This window comes from Equus asinus, chromosome 1, assembly GCF_041296235.1.
Source record: "Equus asinus isolate D_3611 breed Donkey chromosome 1, EquAss-T2T_v2, whole genome shotgun sequence".
In the NCBI taxonomy this organism is placed as follows: domain Eukaryota; kingdom Metazoa; phylum Chordata; class Mammalia; order Perissodactyla; family Equidae; genus Equus; species Equus asinus.
The window spans coordinates 191,024,099-191,037,270 of record NC_091790.1 but is presented as its reverse complement, the minus strand read 5'-3'; the positions used below and the strand labels follow the sequence as shown (position 1 = coordinate 191,037,270).

The 13,172-nt window shown below is 36.2% G+C and overlaps 1 protein-coding gene across 6 annotated transcripts in view; it reads left to right on the top strand.

Moving 5' to 3' along the window:
- Positions 1-13,172, top strand: part of DGKI (diacylglycerol kinase iota) — a 429,721-nt gene that overhangs the window by 379,575 nt on the left and 36,974 nt on the right. For all 6 annotated transcript variants that reach the window (XR_011504777.1, XM_070514279.1, XM_070514275.1 and 3 more), the window contains one exon: positions 1,662-1,687. Coding sequence is in view for 5 of the 6 variants with exons in the window: in XM_070514279.1 (XP_070370380.1) it covers positions 1,662-1,687 (26 nt within the window). In the remaining variant the exon portion in view is untranslated. The remainder of the gene's footprint in view (positions 1-1,661; positions 1,688-13,172) is intronic.

Genomic DNA, 13,172 nt, shown 5'->3' with positions numbered 1-13,172 from the left:
AGGCTTTCCCCATGCAGCTGGCCTAGGAGGCAGCAAACTTATCCTGAAGGTAGTTTGAAGGTGACATGGTGACTTTTTGAGGAGCCCCAGAATGTATCTGAGTCTGAACACTGGTGTGGTGATATTGAAATTAATTCAATTCAATACATTTTATTCAGGTCCTGGTTTCCAGGGAGCTCAGAACCTAGTGGGGAAGACTGGTATGGGACAGAATGGAATAGGAGAACTCGAAGGAGAGGATATGTCAGCACCTGGGGAGCCCAAGTGGTGTTTGTTAAGGAGCCAGCTCTGCAGTGATGACTTAGAACTGCGTTAGGTTCCCTCTCACTGCTCTCTGTGTCCGTCTCCCAGATGCCCATTCTCTCTCCACAAAATCTTGGGACCCTCTGTAGTTTTCACATGCAAAAGTTTACTTGAAGAGACCTGTAGGGTTCAAACAATTTCACACTTTGCCACTAATGGAAATTCAAGCCTATCTCACTGTTACTGCTGTGTCTTTTTACTTTACTATTTCCTCACATGATGGACAAAAACATTACTGATCTGTAGAGAAAGTAAAGCGGGGGACCAAGCATCCCAAAGTAGGTAAAATTTTCCTTCAACCACTATGCATCCCCTGAATCATTCTTTCCCCAACATTTGTATTAGTTGTATCAATGAGAGCTTTATTACCAAATTCTCACATTTGCCTTTGGTCATCTCCCTGTTCTGGGCTCTGGCAGGCTGATCAATTAGAGGAGAGGACTCCTCCCAACTGATTTCTTGCCTTTCCCTTCAAAATCCTAACACCTCTGAATATGGTATTATGCATCTCTTTCTTCCAAGAAAAGAATGAGTTGGTAGTCAAGACTATATCTTTCAAGATTGAGGGGAATTCATCTACAAGGGTTTGTCTGTATTCCTCAACGTAACTCAGTTAGTAGTCAGCTGGGGAAGTAAACAAGATTTTTATTGTGAAAGGGATTGGTATGATGCTCCATTGGTATCTTACTACCATAACTAGAGCTGATCCTCAAATGGTATGCAAAAGTCATTGATTTGTAAACGTTCTGTGGGGCCCCAGAGGTCACCCTCTTCCCTCATCCTGATTCTCAGAGGTTTAGGGACACAAGGCCAACACATTGAAGGTCTATGTCATGCTCACTCAAACATTAAATTCCACAAAGCTTGGAAACAAAAAACAATAATGACAAGGTTACGTGCTATTTCTTTTACTTCTGTCTCATTTTTAACTATTCAAGTCGATTTCTTTTTATGTATAGATGCTCAATTTAGTGCTTATTTACATCCTTAGCATTTTCTCTAGAGGCGTGGCCTTGGGCACTTAGTGACATCACAGGATTTCATCCATTACCACCTTTCTATGAGTTTTCTTTCTGTGTATGGTAAATCCAGACTGAATTAAGTTTGCTACAGTCCTGTGACACCATTCAGTAGATTGACATTTTAGCAACATCTACCACTCAGCCAATCCAGGTAAGCTTTGGGAGTTATTGATTGGAATATACCATGCAACCAACTCATTAATTATACCATCTATTATATTGAATTTCTATTTGACTGAATTTGGGGGGTATAATTTCCATGAGATTATTCTTGATCGTTGTTATAATTATCAGATCACTTACAAAAGATTTATCATGCTTATTATTTTATTTTAGGTCCCCAGTCTCTTCAGAAGATCACGGTAAGAATCCATCTTACTTATACTAATTGAGGATTAAAAGTTGAGCTGTAGCCCTTGAATTTCACGTCAGAGGGCAGAATTATTTAAGAAAATGTCTCTAAAATGTTTGCCTTGTATTTTTTTAGTGTGAAATGTCAAACACCTTAAAAATCTGAATTCTTCCTAGCTAAATTTGATATCTTGTATTATCTTCAAATCTGTTACAACCATTTTGGTTGACAAATATTGAAAAGTTTAGTGAATTCTGCCTGATTTCTGTCCCACCACTAGATGCTTTTTGTGACTTTGGGCCAGACATGTAACTCTTCTGAATCACAGATTTTAGTCTTTAAAAATGGGAATTTGTAGTAGGTATTCCCAAAAGTCCCTTCCAGATTGGACATTAGGATTTACAGAGGGTGTTATGAGTCTGAAATGAAGCTAATTGGTAGTGGTGCGAGTTGTTACCTAGCTCAGGGGAGTTATTTGCATTTTAAGAGGCAACTATTTCATTTAAAGGATAAGATGTATAGTTTTGTCACATCTAACCTTCGGAGTTGTCTATTTATTCAATCAGTCATTCAAAAATGTTCATTAAGTGTCTACGATGAGTCAGTTATGCTATATAATCGTGTTATACAATTATGCTTTATGGGACTGTATGCAGAGACAATGTGGGGTATGATACAGAATTATTCCCCTCGAGGAGCTTTATGGGTCTAGTGGAGAGTTGGGTGGTGGAGTGACACACTTACTTAAGTATAAAGCAAAATGTGATTAATCTTATAAAAGAGGGATAAATGGGGACTCCAAGAGTCCTACTGGCATTCCTCTTCATGCAGTCCCTAATTTAGCTAAGGGCGCCATTATTCATTGAGCCAGCCAATGAAAAGACTATGAAAGCTGTTTTAAGCTTCTCTCTTCATCCTCTCATTTCCTCCTGGTCCCTAAATCCTATCAACTCTGTTTTTTATACTTCTTTTATCTCTATTCTCTTTTCTATCCCCATTGCTTTAGTTTAGGGCCTCTCCATGTCATACTTGGATTTTTAAAATTGTCTTTTAAATGGTATTCATACCTCTAGATTTCCTTCCTTAGTTCACCGTATACCTAGATAGAACCAAACTGATTGTTCTATAGTAAAATTCTACTCCCATTGCCCCGTAGGATGGAATCTTTTCATTTTTTCAATAATTGTATTCAGCTTTCCAATATCGTATTTTAACGTGGACTAGAAAGTCCTAAATGATAGACTCTTTGTCTTCCTCTACTGCTTATTGCTTCTTTTGGCATCTTTCCCCCGTCTCCTACCCATGCTCTGTGCTCTGCAGGCCATGTGGCACTACGTCTAATTTCCGGAACTTGCCAGTTTATCATGTGTCCCTGCTTTTATACATACTGTTCTTTCTGACAGGAAGTTACTGCTCCCTTCTGCCAAATAGACAGTTTACACTTAACATTTGAGAACTTGTTAATCATCTCATCCTCCAGGAGAGCTTCCTGACTCACTTATTGTGGCATCAAATATTTTTCCTCATTCTAGAATTTAACACACAAATTTGAGGCTTGATTTACCTGTCTCCCCTGCTAGGCTGTGAGTTCTTTGATGTAGATCCCGCAAAATAGCAAACACGCAAAAGATGTTTATTGAATGAATGAATGACGGAGATGGAGAGGGAGTTTTCGGCAGGCCTGTTCTGCAGCCGCATCATGAAATCTGTCCCGATATTGGAGGGAAGGTATATCATGTTCTATGAGGAATCATAGGCAAATTATGTTTAGGGCTATTAAGTCAGAATTAGGCAATCAGCCACCTAATGATGACTTTTTGTTGTATGCTAGTTTGCTCGTCTGTGTTGGTATGACTAGGTTTTTATTGCATTTAGAGGTCCTGGGCTGCCAGGTTCAAATGATAACTAGAAACTTGCGTTTGGTTTTTATTGAATTAGGGTTCCTCTTAATGACCTTTGTTGGCTTTGGCCTTCCTATAAATAAGAACTTACACCCCATTTCCAAAAAAAATGTGAGTGGGACTTCTGAATTGCAATTCTATAGTCCACTAGGAATTCTTAAGAGATTATGAGCTATCAGTGAGCGTATGTTGGTGTCCTTAGAAGTCCTGAAAGGTGACTTGCTCAGTATTAATGGAACTTCAGAATTGATTATTTTACGAACTGGTCTATGTGAAACATTATCCAAATTAAAAGGCTTTCATATTTTCATGGCTTCAAAAAGTTTATTATATGTACATGATGCTTCGTTTGAGTCTACAATGTCCAAAAATTATTCAAATAAGTAATGTAAAATTATAATGCTGATTTATCTAATCTTATCTAATTTTTCATCATCTTCTAGCCCATGAATCCTTGGAAAAACATTCTTTTCCTTTTGTTTATCCTTTATTTTATTTTCTACCTAACACTCAAACTATGTTTTCTTTTGTTTATGCGTTTTTCATTGTTCATATTTACCATAGTTAGCATAAAACCTTTTGAATATTATATCATCAAGCTTACATTTGTACACAGTAATGACATGCAGTATGCTTGTCAGAGAGGTAAGAAGTAGCATTTTTGCTTTCTCAAACTCATGGGTAGAAAAATTGGATCACATTGGGAAAATGGATTGTGCTATTGGAATATAAAGCCCTGTGCCTCCTGATTTTCTGTGTTGTTGATTTCCAGCAATGATCTGACATCTCTCCCTAACAACTGGTCACTTCAGCTATCCCCAGCAGAGACTTCATTCTTGATAAATCTAATTTTCCGAAGTTCAATAACCCTGGCATTCTCCATTCCCACAGATTACCCTTTCATTGACTCTTACCCTCTCTTAGTGTCAGTTTCCTTGTCTGTAAAATGGGGCTAATCAAATCTACCCTGCCCACCTCAAGGGACTGTTGTGAAGTCAGATGGGAAGTCATCTGTGAAATCAGTTTCCAGTTTATTAAAAGCATCCTAAACATAAGGCTGTTACCGTCCGAGCAGTGGATGAACCACTGTGGGTTTACTAGTGATGATGGCTTAGCATGGTGTACTGCCTTTGAAAAGGTAAAGGGCGTGCAGGAAGGGGTGGAGTGAGAAAGGTTCCCTTCAACATTGTCATTAAATATTACATTTTCATTGGAAAGCTGTTGCTATCTAAGTGAAGAAGAGTAAAATGTTGAATACACAATTAGTTTGTAGTTCCAAAGTTAAAGGTTCAGTTCGTGATTAGATGTGTGGTCATAGAGAACTGGCAAGACAAGGCATAAATAAAATGTAAAATGTTTCTTTTTATATAATAGAGTATCTGAGTCACTAAGAATAAGGGCTGAAGTTTATTGAGCACTTATTATGCGGAAACACTGTGCTAAAGCACTTCAACTACGTTATTTCATTTCATCTTTCACAAATAACATGACAAAGTGGATGTAGTATCCTCAATTTTATAGTTGGAGAAACAGTCTCTAAGTACCTAAATACCTCACGGAAGCTCACACAGCTATTAAGTGCTAGAGTTAATTTTGACACCCGGTGCTAACACCCAGCTCTTCTTCTCTTATCCACCGTGTTCCCACAAAACAAAAGAAATGATTGTCAGCATTAAGGTGAATCGGAGAATTATAGAGAAACATTCTTTTCCCTCTAACAAGAGTTTATTTACTACTGCATAAGTAATTACTTTTTAATGACAAAACAAAACAGAACAAAAATAACAACTTCTCCCTCCTGCTGGAAATGATCTGTCCCTGTAGAAAAAAGTAAATACCAATGTCACATTCTCTCATAATTAGTTAACTGAGTGAAACCGAAGCTTCAGGGAAACCTGCCATGCTAAATCCCAGTGGAGACATTATGTTTGAATGTTGCATCTGGAAGCTGGAGTCTACTCCTTGTCAGAAGATAAGCTTGGCAGTGATGGATTGCCCTGTCCTGTGAGTTTCCTCTGCGTTTAGTGCCGATCACTTCATCATTTCAAGTGCTCCTGGAGCTGCCTCCTGTGCCCATGCTGCTTCGCCTGCTCCAAGCTCTCAGACTCAGTTCTGTCACGTTAGTCTGCATATTTTACAGGCTTCTCAGCATGCCTCTCTGCTGCCGCTACCTGTGCCAGGGCCCTGGCAGAGGGTCATCTTCCAACTAATGTCTGTCCGCTTACAAAGTAAAAGACATTAATTGACTCTCTTGAAAGGAAGTGCCAACGATCTGATTGATTCCCCCTGGAATGTCTGAAGCAGGCACCCTTTCCAGTCCTACCTCCTAGACCTGTTGGCAGTAATGGCTCTCGTCTTATATGGTGGCTTTTTTGATGCAACAGTAACAGCAGACAAGGATGAGAGTAGGGGGTATCTGGAAATAAAATTGTAACAACCACAATTGCTAGTGTAAGTGCCCAAGGATGAGCCCACTGTCAGGCTTGGAGGCAATTTTATTTGGCAATAGGTTGTGCAAAGAAGCACATTGTGGTGAGGCCTGAAGCTCTCAAGCATCGATAGCGATCTCTTGGCTCAAATACCACAGATTCATTTTTCTCTCTATATAAATATATGTTTATATATAGTTTTACTGAAACAGAAGATATTTGTAAAAATGTGTTAAATTTATCGGCTCAGTTTAAATAGTCACCAAAAGGAACTACCGTGCACCCAGCCCCTAGCCTCAGAAATAAAACATCTGTGGTTATCTGGAAGGTTCGTCTTTGCCTTTGTGATTACGTTCTCTTCCTTGTGCTATAGAGATAACTACTATTCTGCATTTTTGTTAAGAATTTCCCTGTTTCTTTTATCATTTTACTACATATATGCACATTCCACATATGAACATATGTGTGTGTGTATATATATGTATTCCATATATGTATGTGTGTGTATAATTTTGCTTATTTTGAACTTTTGTAAATTGAGTCATGTTGTTAACTCTTGTGATTTTCTTCTTTTGTTCAAAATAGTGTTTTTGTGGTTCACCCTTGTTGATGAGTACCATATTCATTTTTAATTTTTCATGTTGTGTTGTCTGTTGTATGAATATATGAAAACATCGAGTCTGCTGATGAATGTTTATGTGGGTTACAGGGTTTTTTTTGTTTTTACTATTGCAAATCACATCACTATGGGCATTATTTTTCATAATTCCTCCTGGTGTCCATGTGCAAGAATTTCTCTAGGGTTTAAACCTGTGGATGGTATAGTTAGGCGTTAGGATATACACATATTTAACTTATCACATAATAACAAAACTGTTTTCCACAGTGGTCATTCTAATTTACTCTCCTAACTGCAATGAATAAGAGTTCCCATTGATCCTTGCCAACACTTGATATTAACTGATTAAAATTTTTTAGCCAATTTGATGGGAGCCAAATGGTATCCCAAACACAAAATGGTGTCATGATTTTAGTTTGTATTGAATGATTACACATCAAATTGATTGTTTTCATATATTTACAGGCCATTTGTGTTTACCCTTCTATGAAATGCCTCTTTATTTCTTTTCCCATTTTTTCCCATTTTTGTTAGTCATGAGCATTTTTATGTATTCTTAGTAAATTTTTTTTGTTGACTATATGTGTTGAAAGTTTTCTCCAGTTTGTGGTTTACCTTTTCTAACTTTTTTGAGGAATAGATATTCTTTAATTTAGTGTAATCAAATATGAACGTTTTCTCTGTCGTTTATGCCTTTGGTGTGTTCTTTAAAGAAATCCTTTCACAGCATAATCATAAAGATATTGTCCCATTATCTCTTGTACAGTTTTTATAGTACAAATTGCCTTTCAATTGTGTCCTTAATATCTTGGAACTGATTTTGTGGCTTGATGAGAGGTAAAAGTCCAGTTTTGTTTTGATTTTTTTTTACATACATAACCGGTCATTATGATTATTTCCTTTACTGACTTGCAAAGCCAGTTCTATCTCCTTATATACATGGGTTTCTAGATTCTCTTTTCTGTTTTATTGATCCATATGTCTATTCCTGTACAATACCACAGTGTTTTAATTCCTCTAACTTTGTTAGATGTACATCTCGATATCTGGGAGAGCAAGCAGATGCCCTAAACTTTGTTCTTCAAGAGTGTCTTGGGTATACTTGGACTTTCCTTCATATAAATTTTAGAATCAACTTATCAAGTTTTGTGTTGCAATTTTCACTGCACTTGCATGAATCTATAAGTCGTTATAAAGAGAATTGATATTTTTATAATAATGAATCTTTCCATCTCAAACCATATCTCTTTACATTTAACTGGGTTTTTAGAAAGACTAATTGGACCTTTTAAATGCCTATCACTTGAGTTTTATAATTTTCTTTATGAAGGATTTGTCTATCTTTTGTTAAATATATTCTTAGGTACTTTATATTTTTTAGTGGCATTTTATGTTATAGTTTTAAAACTTTCTAAAGGGCCATTGTTGGCATATTGAAATGCAATTGACTTTTAGAATCATGTCTCAAGTTTCTTGTTTCAAAATCTTGAATCAAGATTCCTGTTAAACTTTTAAATTCATAAGCTTCATCTGAAGGGTCTTTTTGTGAGGAAAGAATTCTGTAAGGGCAATATCATCTGTAAGTAATCAGAATTTTGTTTCATCCTTTCCAGCCATTGTGCTTTGTATGTATTTTTTCTGGTCCTTTCTGCACCTTTAGGACAGTATTGAATAGAAGTAGAGACAATCAGCATCATTGACTTGTTCCTGATCTGAAAGTGGATGCACCCACAAGTCTCCAATAAGTGTGAAGTTTACTGATGTGGTGCTGGTGGTGGTGGTCTTGCAGATAGCTTTTTAAGGACTTTTCCCTTCATTCAAATTTGTTAAATTCAATGAGTGTTGAATTTTATTGAGTACCTTTTTCTTCATCTGTGAGGTGATAATATGGTTTTTCTCCTTTGGTCTGTTATTATGGTACACCTCACTAATTGATTTTCTGATGGAAACCAATCTAATTTGTATGAGATGAATTCAAGTTGATTATTATATTCATCTCCTTTATATATTGCTGGATTCAGTTTGCTAATATTCTATTTAGGATTTTTACATCCATGTTCATGAGTATGATTGGCCTTTAATTTTCCTTTTTATTGTACAATGCGTGTATGATACTCCTAGCTTCATAAAATGAGTCGGAGAGTGTTTCCTCATCTCCTAACCTCTGGAAGACTTTGTATGACACTTGAGTTATCTATTTCTGAAATAGCTTGGAAGATTTCGACGGTAAAGTTGTCTTGGGCTGGCGTTTCCTTTGTGGGAAAAATTTCAATCACAGATTCATATTCTTTAATGTTTGTAGGGCTAGTCAGATTTTCTATTTCTCTTGAAAAAGTATTGGTAACTATTTTTCAAGGAATTCATCCATTTTGTTGAAGGTTTTTTCATTTTTTGGCATACATTTTTTATCTCTTCTTATTGTCTGTGTAATTTCTGTGAGACCTGAGGTGACATCTGTCTTTTCATTTTTAATAGTATTTGTGTCTGCTTCTCTCTTGTGTGTGTCTCTTCTCTCTCACAAGAGCCTTGGAGCCCTCTTTATATTATTGGTTTTTCAAGAAACTGTTTTATAGCTTCATTGGTCCTCTGTATTATATATTTGCTTTCTGTTGTATTAGTTTCTTATCTTTATAATTTCCTTTCTTCTAATCATTTGGCTTATTTGCATTCTTTTTCTACTTATTTTCTAACATTGACATTTAAGTACAAGCATTCTCTGAATGCTTTCTCTTCTCTACACATCTCCTTCTAGAATTCTTTTTAGATGCATATTAGGCATTTTCATGCTATCTCATATGTGTCTTACCCTCTCTTTCGTATTTTATATCTCTTTGTTTCTCTGGAATGCATCATGGATAATTTCTTCAAAATTGTTTTCTTGTTCAATTTTACTGAATTTTATTCACGTGTTTTAGGATTATCCTATGTGAGCTGCTCATTTCCTTGGACTTGATGCATGAGGATTCTTAAAGTCCTTCAGAGGGGTTTTCAGTCACCACAGAGAACTACCAAACTCGATTCACATAAATTAAATTCTCCTTTTGTGAGTTTGTATGTGTGTGTGCTTGTTTCTTGTTTAAAATATGCAGGAAACACAGACGTTAATTCAGACTGTGTGGTGGTCAGTTGATGGCGGTAACTTCACTTAAGAGTTTTCTTTGTTTTTGTTTTTAATTCCACGCAGCACCAAGTTTTCTTCCTGAGTCTTTTGTAGGCTTTATTTCTTATTCATTCTTACACTGATTTAGCTCTTTGGGGCACAGTTTCATGTAGGAGTCTCTTTGGGCAGGTTCCAGGCTTTCTCATCTGTTTCCTATGCCTCATACGCAAGGCACATCAAAGAGTGGCTCCGAGTCCTCGGGGTTTGGCAGAGACCTTTAGGATGTCAGGTAGTTTTGGGACCTGTTCATCTACTGTTGTCGCTGAATTCCCTTTGTTTAATGGATCTATGGGTTCCTTACTGTCTTTCTTAACAGTGGGGATTGTGCTTGTGTGTGTATGATGAGGTTTTAAAAGTTATTTTATTTTTGTTGTAAAATAAAACAATATATAGCTTAGCATATTATTATCATGTTAATACCCTTACACCCATCACCAAAGCCAAAAATAGAATCCCCTCCATGTGTCTCCATCCTAATTGCATTCCCCCTGGTCCTCTAAAGATAACCACTATCCTGATTTTTATAGTAATTTTTTTGCATAGCTATAAATTTTTATCACTCAAATATGCTACTTTAGATACTGTAGTCTAATCTTGCCCAGTTTTTGAAGTATGGTATGTCTTTTAAGTATCTTTGAAATACCAGTTCCCCATCTACCCCTTTCTTTTATTGAGAATTTATCACTGAAGCACCCAGGCCATTTGAACTGCAGAATTTCACACAGACTGGATTTCGCTGAGTGCAAGAGCTCTAATGGCAGCACGGCTCACATGTTCCTCTGTCCTCTGTATTTCCCACTAATTAGCAACTGGATCCAGAGCTCGATCAAGGTCAGGTCTGATCTCTTTTGCAAGTCCATCGGTGGTAGTGTGTTCTTTTATCAGGGACAAGTGGTATCTGGATTTCACTGGTTTTTTTGGATGTTCAATACCTAGATTTATTATTTGGGGGTTGTCAAATAGTGATATTCTAATTCTGTCATTGGGATTTTTCTAATTCTATCACTTTATAAAAAGGCGCTTCATCTCCTCTACTATTTGATTACTCAGTAACACAGTTCCATACAGGAAAACTGAATAACTGTTTGAATCTGTCCTCTTATTTATCTGGTTATCAAGATAATTACCTGGTTCTTCATTGCCTTAAAAAAATGACCAATTTTTTTAAAAACATCTTGATGAATGAATGATTTTTAACATATGATTTTGGGCTTCAGTCAAGTGCATTTCTTATTCTTATAGAAGTTTAAATTGTTCTGTCTTTGGCTAGGGGGAGCACCTTAAGGTTGGCTCCTAAGACCTCTGACATTGCCCTAGTGTTCTTAGATCACTTCCTTGATTTTTGGCATGACAGTGTATTTCTTGCCCTGAATGTCATTTCTCCAAAACCTCTTAATTTCTTTTAGTGAGAAATAGTATTTTAAGACTACAGGCTGGGCACTTTGTGCTACCATGTTGGTCATTGTTTCTGAGCCTTTTTGGTGATCAGAGATAAGATAGATATGTATGGATTAAGGATGTATATAGACACACAAACACATATACATCTTTAATCTTTTGCTTTATCCCACTTTAACATACAATATTCTCAGAATATTACCACATTCAATTATGATTACTGAAAGCATTAAAATATATTTCCTTGCATTTTTGTTGATTTATAACTTGATGTTAAGATCCTATAGCCACTGCACACTATAATTTCTGCCTTTTAAGACATTTATTTTTGACTTAGTTGCAGAAGTAACTAGTTAATGCTCACCATCAGTCATTATGTTGATGTCTCTCTAGTTGTTTTGGTTGTCTGATCCTCATCAGCTAGTAAATTCCTTAGGAAAATCTACTGGGAATAGTATTTCCTGAGTTCTTTCATGTAATAGCGGTTCATCTGAGCCTTTTACCCTTGAAAATTAGTTGTGCCGCATACAAAATCGTTGGGTCACATGTTCACTCCTTGGTATTTTAAATTTTCCATTTTTTCCTAGTATAAAGCATTACTGTTAAAGTCTAATTGTATCATTCTTCTTATGAAAGTGACATTTTTTGTCTAGATATCCAAAGGATCTTTTATTTTTCTTTAATGTCCAGTACTTTTATGAAAATGTGCCTTAGTGTAGAACACTTTGAGACATTATTGTTCTCAGATATATAATATGCTATTTAAATATATAGTTTTAATTTTTAAAGAAAATTTCAGAAAGTTTTCTTGAATTAAGTGTTCATATTTGTTCTGTTGTTTTGCTCTGGTTTTTTTCTTCAGGAAATCATTTTATATGTTTGTTTTATCTTTTTGCCTATCTTCAACATTTGCCATTCTCTCTCTCATTCCTTTTGTCTCTTTTCTTGTTTCTTTTTTGATTTTTAAAAGGTTCCTTGTTTGTATCTTCTACTTTTCCTAAGGCTTTCCTGGTTGCATTTATTTCCGTTCGTTTTCCTTCTAGTTTAGTCTTAATTTGCAAAATGCTCTTTTTCTTTTATTTCTAGTTCTTTGTTGAATTATATCACCTCATTTCTGAATTATTCTAATTCTGATTCATGCTATTTCTTTATTTCATTTATCACTTTACTGCTGTCTTTAAAATCCCTTGAATAGTATGTTACTTTTTTTTGAGCAAGTCTTTGCAATGCACTTTCGTTGTCTGTACCAATGTTATTCTGTTCCTTATTCTCTTTTCTAAAATAATTATGAGATTTTTACCTCATTATCTTTCTATTTCTATTTTCATATGAAATTAGTTTATCTGAATTTTAGGAAGAAAAATATTTCAGTTAGCTCTTCTAGCCTCAGAGAGCTCATTCTTCTCTTGGTTTTGTGTACCGTTAAGAATATGGTAGATTGTTTCTCAGACTTCCTGGCTCTGACTCTTGTTCTCACTTTCATCCAGACCTCATTCCTTCTGTTGTCTCTGTTCTGCTCAATGTATGTTCCGCTCACAGAAGTTTGCCCTCACTTTGGGTCCTGTCTTGAAGGGGAGTCCTAGTTGGTCAGTTTTGACAGTTCACTGGGGCTACAATGCTCTGGGTATCTTAGTCCTTTCTGGGGCCGTTGTGCTTGTGAGCCACAAAAATGGGAAAAACTGCTGAGGTTCTGTAGCTGGTGTCATGTTGATTGGCCCATTGTACTTTTCAGGGAATATCTGTTGGTTATTTTGAAGCTTTTCCATTCTCGGGTCCATCACCTACCCCACTGCTTCCCTGTACTTTCCTGTGCAGACACTGGTGGAATGCAGGTCTTTTGGCTGTTGGTGGCTTCTCTCCAGGCACTTGAAATTTTGAGGTTTATAAGGGTAACTTACCTTATTTTGTTTTAAATATTTTTGGTTCTTCTAATTTCTCTATTTCTCTCTATGTGGAGATTCAGGAATATTCAAAATGTCTACTGCATC